We start from the raw sequence: 13,763 nt of genomic DNA, 5'->3' as shown, positions 1-13,763 counted from the left end.
CAACATGTCAAAAGCAGTCTGTACAGAGTATTGTATAGGATGTGTTGTTATGTTCAGTGGTTTTCACCTGTTTGAGCACTGTGTCATTGGAGCCGTTCAAGTTCATCTTCCTCAGATACTTGCGGTTGGCAAAGATGAGGAATGGCTCCACCTCTGGAGAAAGTGAGACATGACATGTGAGTTGGTTTACCTTTAAAAATCCACACAGCTCTCAAAGCAGGACTATGGTTGTTTCTTACCAGACGTGGACTTGCAGATGGTGGGGTCTTCAGGGCTGAGCTGGAAGCCCTCCACACAGAGACAGTGGAAGCTGCCGTGTGTGTTGATGCAGCGCTGGGTGCAGGGATAGGTGGTGCTACACTCATCTATGTCCCCACACGTCTTCTCATTGTCCTGCAGATGGAAGCCAGGCTGGCATTTACACTGTAAGGAGACAGGAACAGATCATGTACACTGTAAGGAGACAGGAACAGATCATGTACACTTTAAGGAGACGGGACACTGTAAGGAGACAGAACCCCCCCCCACCCCCCCCCCCCCTTTTTCATTTTCTTCTTTCGTATATACTTTTTTCACTCTTCATACCAGTAACCTGTAAGCTGATTGTATGACATTCTGTATAGTAGTGTGTATATCTGTCTGTCTCTTATGTGTCATCATGATTTGTGTGCATGGGGTTCTCATCTTAAACAAGCTCAGTGCTTAATGAGTCTTCCAGTTTAGACCTTGTATTGTGAATTTGTACTTCCATGTACTGTTATTCTCATGTCTTACTAAATAAAAGTACATCAATCAATCAATCAACAGATCATGTACACTGTAAGGAGACAGGAACAGAGATGATGACCAGATGTTTCATTAGTGTCTTTGTGGAATCTGTGTACAATGACAGTGTTGTTTCCATACCTTGAAGCCTATGTAGAGGTCTTCACAGATCTGGGAGCAGCCACTCAGCTCCTTGTTCAAACACTCGTTAAAGCAGTTGAGCTCATCAGAGCCGTCACCACAGTCGTCCTTACTGTCACACAGCAATGTGTCACCAACACAGTTCCCGTTGTGACAAGTATAGACTGGAACATCACATGTCTGCTCTGTTCCAGCTGGAAATGACACAAAGGAGGAGAAGAACAGATGAATAGAATGGTAGTTGTTGGATTAACCCAACAAATACCATTCTATTCCTTCTGTATGTTTATATCATTTATATTTATATTGTTTTCAATTCATTCTGTATTGATAGATTGAATGAATACTTTATTAACAGTTCGCTAAAGTATAGTAATATAGTTATACAATAATGCTAAAAGGATAACACAAGAGGCCCTGAGGGCTTTGTTTCCATTGTGGTCCTGTGTATTCAATTCATCAAGACATTTAAAGACACACAATACTATACAAGATATAATCAATACTAGGAGAGGTAAAAGTATATTTACATAAACACAGTGGGGGGTCATTTCTTTTGGCAAGCTAGAAGACTTGTCTTGTCTAGAAGATTACGGTTTTGAAGTAAGGTAGGGAGTCACACTTTGTGATGTCTGGTGGTATAGTAGGACATTCCACATATTGGTGGCATAACAGTAGAATTAATTCATCATCATATTCATGCCAAATCTGGGGAGGATGAGATCAGTGGAGCTCCCTCTGGTGTTCTGCCCATGGGCGTTTATCACTCTATTGAAGTAGTCAGACAGATACATGGTCACTGGTCCCTTGAATATCTTGAAAACCAGGCCACTTGCTAGTTGCTGTACTCTGTCCTCTACCCTGAGCATCATGAACAGGGGTTAGGTGAGTCCTAGTAGTGAGGTCTAGTAGTAGACTGATCAGTTTGTTTTGAGAGGTCTGTAGTTTTGATTTTAGTACCTTTGAGTACCTGAGGTGCATGTATAGTCAAAATTACATTGGATGAGTGCTCCAAGTGTCCTTAATTTTGTTGCCATTTTATCACCGTTATCTAAAACACAACCCAGGTAGGTCATTTCTTCATTCCTTGTGATAACATTGTCACCCACTCTGATCATAAAGTCTGTGGCCTTACTGAGGTTCATTTTAGACCCAAAAAGAATGGATTCAGTTTTATCAGGTGTAATGATAGTTTGTTATCAGCGAGCCATGTGCAGATTTCGCCGAGCTCTGAGCTAAGGGCTTTTTCAACCTGCAATTTGTTCTCGTCAGAGACTAGGAAAGAGTCATCCTCCAACAAGAACAAATTGCAGTCACATGATGATGCTATTATACAGAATAAGACCATAACGCTAGGACAGAAAAGGTGACAGTTATACATGATGTTTAAAGTTCTCTATCAATAATGCAGTTTATGTTTTACTTTTATGCAGCTCACCCTACCCCAAGCAGGCATACATTTATTGTATGTATGTATGTATGTATGTATGTATGTATGTATGTATGTATGTATGTATGTATGTATGTATGTATGTGTGTATGTGTGTGTGTGTGTGTGTGTGTGTGTGTGTGTGTGTGTGTGTGTGTGTGTGTGTGTGTGTGTGTGTGTGTGTGTGTGTATGTGTGTGTGTGTGTGTGTGTGTGTGTGTGTGTGTGTGTATGTGTGTGTGTGTGTGTGTGTGTGTGTGTGTGTGTGTGTGTGTGTGTGTGTGTGTGTGTGTGTGTGTGTGTGTGTGTTCGCGCGTACAACAGAAGTAGGTGGGACAGGCACACTTGTAGCCTCCTCCAGGTGAGAGCAGACACAGGTAACTGCAGCCTCCATTGTTGGTCTGACATGGATGACCTGATACTGTAGGGTGGAGAAAACATGTACATGTTTATGGTTATGACACACTAGAGAACCTACACCTACAGTATGTGAGAATACTACTATTGCTACTGCTGCGACTACTAGTATATGAAGAAGAAGAAGAAGAAGAAGAAGAAGAAGAAGAAGAAGAAGAAGAAGAAGAAGCAGATAAAAGTCATAAACCAGCATGAAGAGTAATAATGAGAGTGTTGTATACAGTAGGTGGTACTGTAATAGAAATATGATATTCCATTCAGGTGAAGTTTTAGATCATTTATTCTGAAGATTTCAGTAGAGCAGACAGCATACACATCAGATAGAGCTCTGGCCTCCTGGCCATACAGATCATGAGAAGCAGGGCTCCAGCCCTGCTCCAACAGCCCATCGGGGCACAAGCCCCTCAAACACCCATCTTACACAGTTCTTATAGTAGACCATTTACCAAAGGTGCTATTCTAAATGTACATATAAGGTATGTACTAAAGATAAGAGAGACACAACCATAGCTACACAAATACACATAGCTGACACATTCATAGTATCACAGGACAAATATATGCTGACACAGAGAATAGCATGGAGGATCCAGATCAGCTGTTAGATTGACAGCTGTAGCTAAGTTGACTAAAGACCCCTGCTGTGAGTTTAGACCTCCTTGGTTCAGATAGAGTTAGATAGTACAGAAATACAGAAGAACAGGTTGGCATTCTGAAATAGCCATTACAGTACAGACCCTCAGGTTGTCTATAGGGGTGGTAGATGTGGATGCCCATTGGTCTGTCTGTGGTGCTGATGAGCTTGGTCTTGTTGGTACCCTGAGTCTTGTGGGCTCTGTAGATGGATTTGGTCTCCCAGTCTGTCCAGTAGATGTGCTCCTCAAACAGAGTTATAGCGAAGATGGAGGGGATGTCCTGACTCACAACTACAGATACACAAAACCAAAAGAGTCAGACTATTATAAAATGTGCTTACTAACCATCACAATTCACTCCAATTTAGAATAATCCTGACTCCACAATTAACACAAGAAAACACTTGTTAATCAGAACATGGATTGCAAAGGGCATCACACATCTTCAACATCTCTTTTTTACTATTGAATTAGTAGAGACTGTTCTATAACAGGAGAAAATAAGGGTAATATTTGGTTCATGTGTATTGTTCAATATCCACTGGTTGTGTTGTAGTGTCAACTGTGAAGAAGGTGAATTATAACTGTTTATTTAGTTTTACTGTATTTTTGGAGTTGGGTATTTCTAGGTTTGTTAACATAGGAGTGAAGACAAAAAAGTGGGCATATTATTGCATGTTACTGTATGTGCATGTACTGTATGTAACGCTCTGTAGTTTTGTTCATATAGCTTTACATGGATATGACAATACATGAACAAACCCTTAGTGTACTTATTGTACTCTTTGTATTCTTGTGATAAGGACCCCCTCGAAAACTAGATGATACATCTAAAGGGGTTTATCCTTATAATAAAGGTACATTATGTGTTCAAATGCATCAATAAAGCATATATTATAAACGATAATAATCTCACTTCTTTTATTGCTATTCTTCAACTTGTGAAAATTAACAAAAGCTATTCTTATACACAGCCATGAAATCCAGCTTAGTAATTTAACTTAAATAATGAACGTGTTAACTGTGTAATTACAGGTTGTGTTCTTAAAATCAAAATAAATATTTTTCATGTTGTGACTCTATCTACTTATATAAAGGAGAAAGCTACTTCCGCCGCTGACGCCACACCCACTCCATGCATTTGGACCTCTCGCCGCTGACGCCATACCCACAGCATTGATTTCGACTAAACACAACAGCTACATATGTAATATCACCACAACACCAGCCACAACGTGCGCGCTGAATTTACGGGTGGCGTTGGGTACTTCTCATTGCTCACTACACATTTTCCACCTCGCAACATAATTCATCCTACTCACCACATTACGACCACACCGGACGTGGAAACACTTTCGCACCGTTTACCGTCAGCACAACCGAACGCCGACGGCCACAGCCGAAACAACACGAAGCGGCGGCCATTGAAATCAGCGGTCTTCGCTCGCAAAAGTATGCAAGGGATAATGCATGGGGAGGTAGTCATTATTGAAATTTAAAGCCCTTCAGGGCGATTAACCACCATTATCCCGCTTATTACACGGCTACTTAATAAATACATAAATACATTTACCCAAAAGTAACAACAAAACGAAGTATTTCCTTGCTTACGGCAATGAAAGTATTCCATAAGTATTGGGCTGGGCGGACAAGTTCGCCTCGGAAAACAAATGACAAAATAAAAAAAAACTCGCCCCAGAACACACTCGCCCCCCATTCTATATACTGCCGATTTTGCCTGTAATACCGCCGGATTTGCCCCGAGGCGAGCGTTTTGCTATTTCAATCGGTAGATTAGCGTTAATAACAATAACGCTAATCTATTGGCTCACCACCATCAGCCACAACGTCACGTAGTAAACAAGCTCCCCTTACTCTGTGTGTGTGTGTGTGTGTGTGTGGCTATTTATATATATTCCATATGTTATATATAAATAAATTACACACTACAATTATTATTGCAATAAACTGTTAGATATCATAATATTACACATTACAATAATATGTATTATTAAGTATATTATATGTTATACTATAATAAATTTTGTATTCATGATGTTATATATTATATTATCATATAGTATTACATATAATAATATATTATTATATCATGTCATATGCTGTATTATAGTACACAATAACACATACTTACAGTCACATATAAATGATATTTACAATACAAACATACATTATGACATATCAATACATACATACAACAACAACAACAGAAGCGCGTCCTTCATGTCGCTTCAAACCCCCCTCTTGCTTACCTTTTTGTACGATCCATGCCGTTGCTTTCACTTTAGTCATGTCTCTATCACACCACACTCACGGTAATATGTCACGTGCCATGTACATCCCAAAGACAACCAACACCACGCAGCTGCTTTTGTAATCTCCCACAACAACAGACAACTCGGCATCTGGGTTGCCACGTCGGCAAAAGGTCCCTCATCTATTTTTTTTAATTATTATTATTTTATTTTTTAAACTTTTGTTTTGGAAATTTATATCCCACGATTTTGGTACCCCAAAATAAACGCGCCCTCACTAGAGCCCCGTGCGCGGCTAGCGGGCTGGGCGCCCGTAGGGCGGCAGGACAAATAATCTGTAGAGATAACACCACATTTAGACAAGTAACCTTAGACACACACACACACACACACACACAGACTTGTGTGTGTGTGTGTGTGTGTGTGTGTGTGTGTGTGTGTGTGTGTGTGTGTGTGTGTGTGTGTGTGTGTGTGTGTGTGTGTGTGTGTGTGTGTGTGTGTGTTACCTGTGTGTTACCTGTGTGTCTGTTGGTTCCGTCCAGGTTGGCAAACTCAATGTAATCCTCCTTGGCATCAGCCCAGTAGATGTGATCATTGATGTAGTCTAATGTCAGACCGTTGGGCCAGGAGATCTTCTCCTTCACGATGACTCTCCTGTTGGTGCCGTCCATCCCCATCCTCTCTATGTGAGGGTGGTTGCCCCAGTCTGTCCAGTACAAGTATCTGTCAGAGATACACTGTGTCAGGGTCACTATTCACAACAAATCACACATACAGTGAGTGTACAGTACTAGTAGACAGGCATTATGATAAGACATCCATGGCTCAAAAATCCTTTTCATGCTTTACTATGATTTGTTTTAATCATCTTAGGTGTCATTTTGTTTGGACTTTGTTTCATAGGAGCTGCAGAAAATATGCTAAAAAGCCCCAATAATAATACAATGTCTGAGAAAGTAACGTCAAACTATGTGTCTGTGTGTCTGTCTGTCTGTCTGTGACAACTTATATGATATTATTTAACATGTGTTAAATGTAACCCTTCTAAATTATACTGTTGCTACATTAAGTACATTATGTAAATCCCTGATTATGTGACCTGGGTCACATAATCAGGGATGATCTCTGTGATGACGATGATGTGCAGCGCCAGTGTTGTAAACTATATGGGCAAGCCAACATGCTGGCACAAAAATTTCACATGTGTACAGACGATGTTAAAGTATCACTTTTTAAAACATATTGCACTCCTCTATATACAGCCTAGCCTGGTAAACCCTCCCTCCAGAAATCTCATTTGTATTTTATTTCAGGAGTGAGTCTGGCATGAGGGCCTGTTTGGCTTTTTGGCTGTGGGCTGGAGCTGGGCGGGAGTAATGTAGTTTTGATGTCCAAGTGGCCCTTTGATGTCCAATTAAGCCACTTTAGGCTGCAGTGATTATCACCAGGAGTAATTGGGTTGTCTCTGATGTTAACGAGCAGCTTGTATGAAAGGTGTATTGATTAATGATGTGTGAACCACTCGGGTTCCACCTGATTGGCCTACCTCCGCTGTCAATCACAAAACAATGAGCGAGGACGCTGATTGCTGTCCATTTGGTGGACGAGCAAGAAACGCCCAGATAAGCCTTCAGGCCAAACTCACTCCTGAAATCAAATGGAAATGAGAATTCCGGAGGGAGGGGCTTTACCAGGCTATATACAGCCCACTTGTGGTGCCGTTATAGCAGTGCAAAAATTAAAAAACTTCAGGTGGCATATAATGATGCTTTTAGAATATTCATGAAACTTCCAAGATGGACTAGTGCAAGTGAAATGTTTGTGACTAGTAATGTACCCACCTTTCATGCTGTATTGAGGAATTTCATGTTTAAATTTATGTGTAGACTGTTGGAGTCAAAGAATATATTAATTATGGCCTTAACAGGGATCACACGGAGTGATACAAGGTATTCCTCATGTTTCTGGATACACTGGAGGCAATGCTTATATGTTTTCAATTAATGAAAACAGTCTGGTACTCAGGCTATTTATGTGTTGTTGTTGTCTGTTTTGTAGCTCTGTTTTTATATGGACCCATGGTGTCTGAAATAAAGTTTATACAAAGTAGCTACAGAATATCATGCAATCTCATCATTTTTAGATTTAGTGCAATATGTGTTCTGGAACGGAATGAACCGAATTAAAGTAACATAACCCCCCCAAAAACCGATGCACGCGCACACACACTACATGCGCGTGCACGCGTGTGCACACACACACACACACACTCACACACACTACAGTACGTGCACGTGCATGCGTGCGCGCGCATACAGCACCCTTAACCTAAAACATCTTCCCGCGGCTATGCTTACCCGTAGCGTACATCTACAGCCATGCCACGTGGCTCCTCCAGGCCGGTGTTGACCAGGACTGTTCGGTACGACCCGTTTAGTTTGGACACCTCTATGGTGTCCCTGTCACACCAGTACAGGTTTCCACCTATCCAATCAACAGCCAGACCGTCTGATCTATTGATCAACTTGTTGTGAAGAACCTGTCAACGAGCAATACAAGCTTTCTTTCTTTCTTTCTTTCACTTTAAAGCATTTATTTTGCCATTTGTGTGCTTTATTTGTTAGATAGAATAGTGTAGAGTGACACTAAATCAAGTGCAGAGAGAGGAGAAACATAGAATATAAGACAAGGAGTCGGATTCAAACTCTGGTCCTCGTGGCTCACGGGGAGAACATGGCTGAGCCTCCAGAAATTATGTTTTCTTGTTTTTCATTTAACAATGATATCACCAAAAATTTTGAAACATTTGAATAAAAATATAAACATTTGGAATATGATTTCCCTTCCCCATCATCTGTCCTCATTGTTGTCATTGTCACACTGACCTGGACGTCACTGCCATTGATGTTCATGCGACTGATCTTTGGGCGGTTCACGTCTGTCCAGTAGATCATCTGCTGCTGATAGTTAATATCCAGAGCCACCGGGTTGTCTAAGCCCTGTCACACCACAGTAGTTATGTCAGTCTTTTTTTTTTTCTTACATTTTTTTATCCCACAATTTTTTTCACCCGGTGCCAATTTTCTAAGTGGTCCTGGGCGCTACACTCCCCCCACAGCCTAGGGAGCCCAGGGCCGAGCTCATGCCTCCTTCAATGCATGAAAGCCAACTAGCCTTCTTGTCACCTGACAGGGGGGAGTTTCCCCGGTAGGACGTAGCGCGTGGAAGGAACACGTAATTCCAACCAGTTCCTTTCCCCTCCATCAGGAGCCCCGGCTGGCCCGGGGGAGGCGGTATAGAGATCAGGATGACACAGAGGAGAAGACACGCCCCCAGCGCCCACAGCGTCCCCGGCGGGAATCGAACCAAAAGCAGTCTGTACAGAGTATTGTATAGGATGTGTTGTTATGTTCAGTGGTTTTCACCTGTTTGAGCACTGTGTCATTGGTGCCGTTCAAGTTCATCTTCCTCAGGTGGTATCGGGTGGCAAATATGAGGAATGGCTCCACCTCTAGAGAAAGTGAGACATGACATGTGAGTTGGTTTACCTTTAAAAATCCACACAGCTCTCAAAGCAGGACTATGGTTGTTTCTTACCAGACGTGGACTTGCAGATGGTGGGGTCTTCAGGGCTGAGCTGGAAGCCCTCCACACAGAGACAGTGGAAGCTGCCGTGTGTGTTGATGCAGCGCTGGGTGCAGGGATAGGTGGTGCTACACTCATCTATGTCCCCACACGTCTTCTCATTGTCCTGCAGATGGAAGCCAGGCTGGCATTTACACTGTAAGGAGACAGGAACAGATCATGTACACTGTAAGGAGACAGGAACAGATCATGTACACTTTAAGGAGACGGGACACTGTAAGGAGACAGAACCCCCCCCCACCCCCCCCCCCCCCTTTTTCATTTTCTTCTTTCGTATATACTTTTTTCACTCTTCATACCAGTAACCTGTAAGCTGATTGTATGACATTCTGTATAGTAGTGTGTATATCTGTCTGTCTCTTATGTGTCATCATGATTTGTGTGCATGGGGTTCTCATCTTAAACAAGCTCAGTGCTTAATGAGTCTTCCAGTTTAGACCTTGTATTGTGAATTTGTACTTCCATGTACTGTTATTCTCATGTCTTACTAAATAAAAGTACATCAATCAATCAATCAACAGATCATGTACACTGTAAGGAGACAGGAACAGAGATGATGACCAGATGTTTCATTAGTGTCTTTGTGGAATCTGTGTACAATGACAGTGTTGTTTCCATACCTTGAAGCCTATGTAGAGGTCTTCACAGATCTGGGAGCAGCCACTCAGCTCCTTGTTCAAACACTCGTTAAAGCAGTTGAGCTCATCAGAGCCGTCACCACAGTCGTCCTTACTGTCACACAGCAATGTGTCACCAACACAGTTCCCGTTGTGACAAGTATAGACTGGAACATCACATGTCTGCTCTGTTCCAGCTGGAAATGACACAAAGGAGGAGAAGAACAGATGAATAGAATGGTAGTTGTTGGATTAACCCAACAAATACCATTCTATTCCTTCTGTATGTTTATATCATTTATATTTATATTGTTTTCAATTCATTCTGTATTGATAGATTGAATGAATACTTTATTAACAGTTCGCTAAAGTATAGTAATATAGTTATACAATAATGCTAAAAGGATAACACAAGAGGCCCTGAGGGCTTTGTTTCCATTGTGGTCCTGTGTATTCAATTCATCAAGACATTTAAAGACACACAATACTATACAAGATATAATCAATACTAGGAGAGGTAAAAGTATATTTACATAAACACAGTGGGGGGTCATTTCTTTTGGCAAGCTAGAAGACTTGTCTTGTCTAGAAGATTACGGTTTTGAAGTAAGGTAGGGAGTCACACTTTGTGATGTCTGGTGGTATAGTAGGACATTCCACATATTGGTGGCATAACAGTAGAATTAATTCATCATCATATTCATGCCAAATCTGGGGAGGATGAGATCAGTGGAGCTCCCTCTGGTGTTCTGCCCATGGGCGTTTATCACTCTATTGAAGTAGTCAGACAGATACATGGTCACTGGTCCCTTGAATATCTTGAAAACCAGGCCACTTGCTAGTTGCTGTACTCTGTCCTCTACCCTGAGCATCATGAACAGGGGTTAGGTGAGTCCTAGTAGTGAGGTCTAGTAGTAGACTGATCAGTTTGTTTTGAGAGGTCTGTAGTTTTGATTTTAGTACCTTTGAGTACCTGAGGTGCATGTATAGTCAAAATTACATTGGATGAGTGCTCCAAGTGTCCTTAATTTTGTTGCCATTTTATCACCGTTATCTAAACCACAACCCAGGTAGGTCATTTCTTCATTCCTTGTGATAACATTGTCACCCACTCTGATCATAAAGTCTGTGGCCTTACTGAGGTTCATTTTAGACCCAAAAAGAATGGATTCAGTTTTATCAGGTGTAATGATAGTTTGTTATCAGCGAGCCATGTGCAGATTTCGCCGAGCTCTGAGCTAAGGGCTTTTTCAACCTGCAATTTGTTCTCGTCAGAGACTAGGAAAGAGTCATCCTCCAACAAGAACAAATTGCAGTCACATGATGATGCTATTATACAGAATAAGACCATAACGCTAGGACAGAAAAGGTGACAGTTATACATGATGTTTAAAGTTCTCTATCAATAATGCAGTTTATGTTTTACTTTTATGCAGCTCACCCTACCCCAAGCAGGCATACATTTATTGTATGTATGTATGTATGTATGTATGTATGTATGTATGTATGTATGTATGTATGTATGTATGTATGTATGTATGTATGTGTGTGTGTGTGTGTGTGTGTGTGTGTGTGTGTGTGTGTGTGTGTGTGTGTGTGTGTGTGTGTGTGTGTGTGTGTGTGTGTGTGTGTGTGTGTGTATGTGTGTGTGTGTGTGTGTGTGTGTGTGTGTGTGTGTGTGTGTGTGTGTGTGTGTGTGTGTTCGCGCGTACAACAGAAGTAGGTGGGACAGGCACACTTGTAGCCTCCTCCAGGTGAGAGCAGACACAGGTAACTGCAGCCTCCATTGTTGGTCTGACATGGATGACCTGATACTGTAGGGTGGAGAAAACATGTACATGTTTATGGTTATGACACACTAGAGAACCTACACCTACAGTATGTGAGAATACTACTATTGCTACTGCTGCGACTACTAGTATATGAAGAAGAAGAAGAAGAAGAAGAAGAAGAAGAAGAAGAAGAAGAAGAAGAAGAAGAAGAAGAAGCAGATAAAAGTCATAAACCAGCATGAAGAGTAATAATGAGAGTGTTGTATACAGTAGGTGGTACTGTAATAGAAATATGATATTCCATTCAGGTGAAGTTTTAGATCATTTATTCTGAAGATTTCAGTAGAGCAGACAGCATACACATCAGATAGAGCTCTGGCCTCCTGGCCATACAGATCATGAGAAGCAGGGCTCCAGCCCTGCTCCAACAGCCCATCGGGGCACAAGCCCCTCAAACACCCATCTTACACAGTTCTTATAGTAGACCATTTACCAAAGGTGCTATTCTAAATGTACATATAAGGTATGTACTAAAGATAAGAGAGACACAACCATAGCTACACAAATACACATAGCTGACACATTCATAGTATCACAGGACAAATATATGCTGACACAGAGAATAGCATGGAGGATCCAGATCAGCTGTTAGATTGACAGCTGTAGCTAAGTTGACTAAAGACCCCTGCTGTGAGTTTAGACCTCCTTGGTTCAGATAGAGTTAGATAGTACAGAAATACAGAAGAACAGGTTGGCATTCTGAAATAGCCATTACAGTACAGACCCTCAGGTTGTCTATAGGGGTGGTAGATGTGGATGCCCATTGGTCTGTCTGTGGTGCTGATGAGCTTGGTCTTGTTGGTACCCTGAGTCTTGTGGGCTCTGTAGATGGATTTGGTCTCCCAGTCTGTCCAGTAGATGTGCTCCTCAAACAGAGTTATAGCGAAGATGGAGGGGATGTCCTGACTCACAACTACAGATACACAAAACCAAAAGAGTCAGACTATTATAAAATGTGCTTACTAACCATCACAATTCACTCCAATTTAGAATAATCCTGACTCCACAATTAACACAAGAAAACACTTGTTAATCAGAACATGGATTGCAAAGGGCATCACACATCTTCAACATCTCTTTTTTACTATTGAATTAGTAGAGACTGTTCTATAACAGGAGAAAATAAGGGTAATATTTGGTTCATGTGTATTGTTCAATATCCACTGGTTGTGTTGTAGTGTCAACTGTGAAGAAGGTGAATTATAACTGTTTATTTAGTTTTACTGTATTTTTGGAGTTGGGTATTTCTAGGTTTGTTAACATAGGAGTGAAGACAAAAAAGTGGGCATATTATTGCATGTTACTGTATGTGCATGTACTGTATGTAACGCTCTGTAGTTTTGTTCATATAGCTTTACATGGATATGACAATACATGAACAAACCCTTAGTGTACTTATTGTACTCTTTGTATTCTTGTGATAAGGACCCCCTCGAAAACTAGATGATACATCTAAAGGGGTTTATCCTTATAATAAAGGTACATTATGTGTTCAAATGCATCAATAAAGCATATATTATAAACGATAATAATCTCACTTCTTTTATTGCTATTCTTCAACTTGTGAAAATTAACAAAAGCTATTCTTATACACAGCCATGAAATCCAGCTTAGTAATTTAACTTAAATAATGAACGTGTTAACTGTGTAATTACAGGTTGTGTTCTTAAAATCAAAATAAATATTTTTCATGTTGTGACTCTATCTACTTATATAAAGGAGAAAGCTACTTCCGCCGCTGACGCCACACCCACTCCATGCATTTGGACCTCTCGCCGCTGACGCCATACCCACAGCATTGATTTCGACTAAACACAACAGCTACATATGTAATATCACCACAACACCAGCCACAACGTGCGCGCTGAATTTACGGGTGGCGTTGGGTACTTCTCATTGCTCACTACACATTTTCCACCTCGCAACATAATTCATCCTACTCACCACATTACGACCACACCGGACGTGGAAACACTTTCGCACCGTTTACCGTCAGCACAACCGAACGCC

At 41.2% G+C, this 13,763-nt stretch overlaps 1 protein-coding gene across 1 annotated transcript in view; it reads right to left on the bottom strand.

The window, feature by feature from the left end:
* Window positions 1–7: 7 nt before the first annotated feature.
* Window positions 8–13,763, bottom strand: part of LOC308082972 (low-density lipoprotein receptor-related protein 5-like) — a gene marked incomplete at both ends in the record, with an annotated part of 34,710 nt that continues 20,954 nt past the window's right edge. The window contains 13 exons of the mRNA XM_080425051.1: window positions 8–153; window positions 240–423; window positions 907–1,100; window positions 2,654–2,755; window positions 3,489–3,677; window positions 6,177–6,382; window positions 8,017–8,198; window positions 8,449–8,658; window positions 9,085–9,170; window positions 9,257–9,440; window positions 9,925–10,118; window positions 11,634–11,735; window positions 12,478–12,666. Of these exons, the coding sequence (XP_080281177.1) occupies window positions 8–153; window positions 240–423; window positions 907–1,100; window positions 2,654–2,755; window positions 3,489–3,677; window positions 6,177–6,382; window positions 8,017–8,198; window positions 8,449–8,658; window positions 9,085–9,170; window positions 9,257–9,440; window positions 9,925–10,118; window positions 11,634–11,735; window positions 12,478–12,666 (2,168 nt within the window). The remainder of the gene's footprint in view (window positions 154–239; window positions 424–906; window positions 1,101–2,653; window positions 2,756–3,488; window positions 3,678–6,176; window positions 6,383–8,016; window positions 8,199–8,448; window positions 8,659–9,084; window positions 9,171–9,256; window positions 9,441–9,924; window positions 10,119–11,633; window positions 11,736–12,477; window positions 12,667–13,763) is intronic.

Source organism: Gymnoscopelus braueri (assembly GCF_963280865.1).
Source record: "Gymnoscopelus braueri genome assembly, chromosome: 3".
NCBI classification, from domain to species: Eukaryota; Metazoa; Chordata; class Actinopteri; order Myctophiformes; family Myctophidae; genus Gymnoscopelus; species Gymnoscopelus braueri.
Note: the sequence above shows the minus strand (reverse complement) of the source record. Positions and strands in the feature narration are given on the sequence as shown.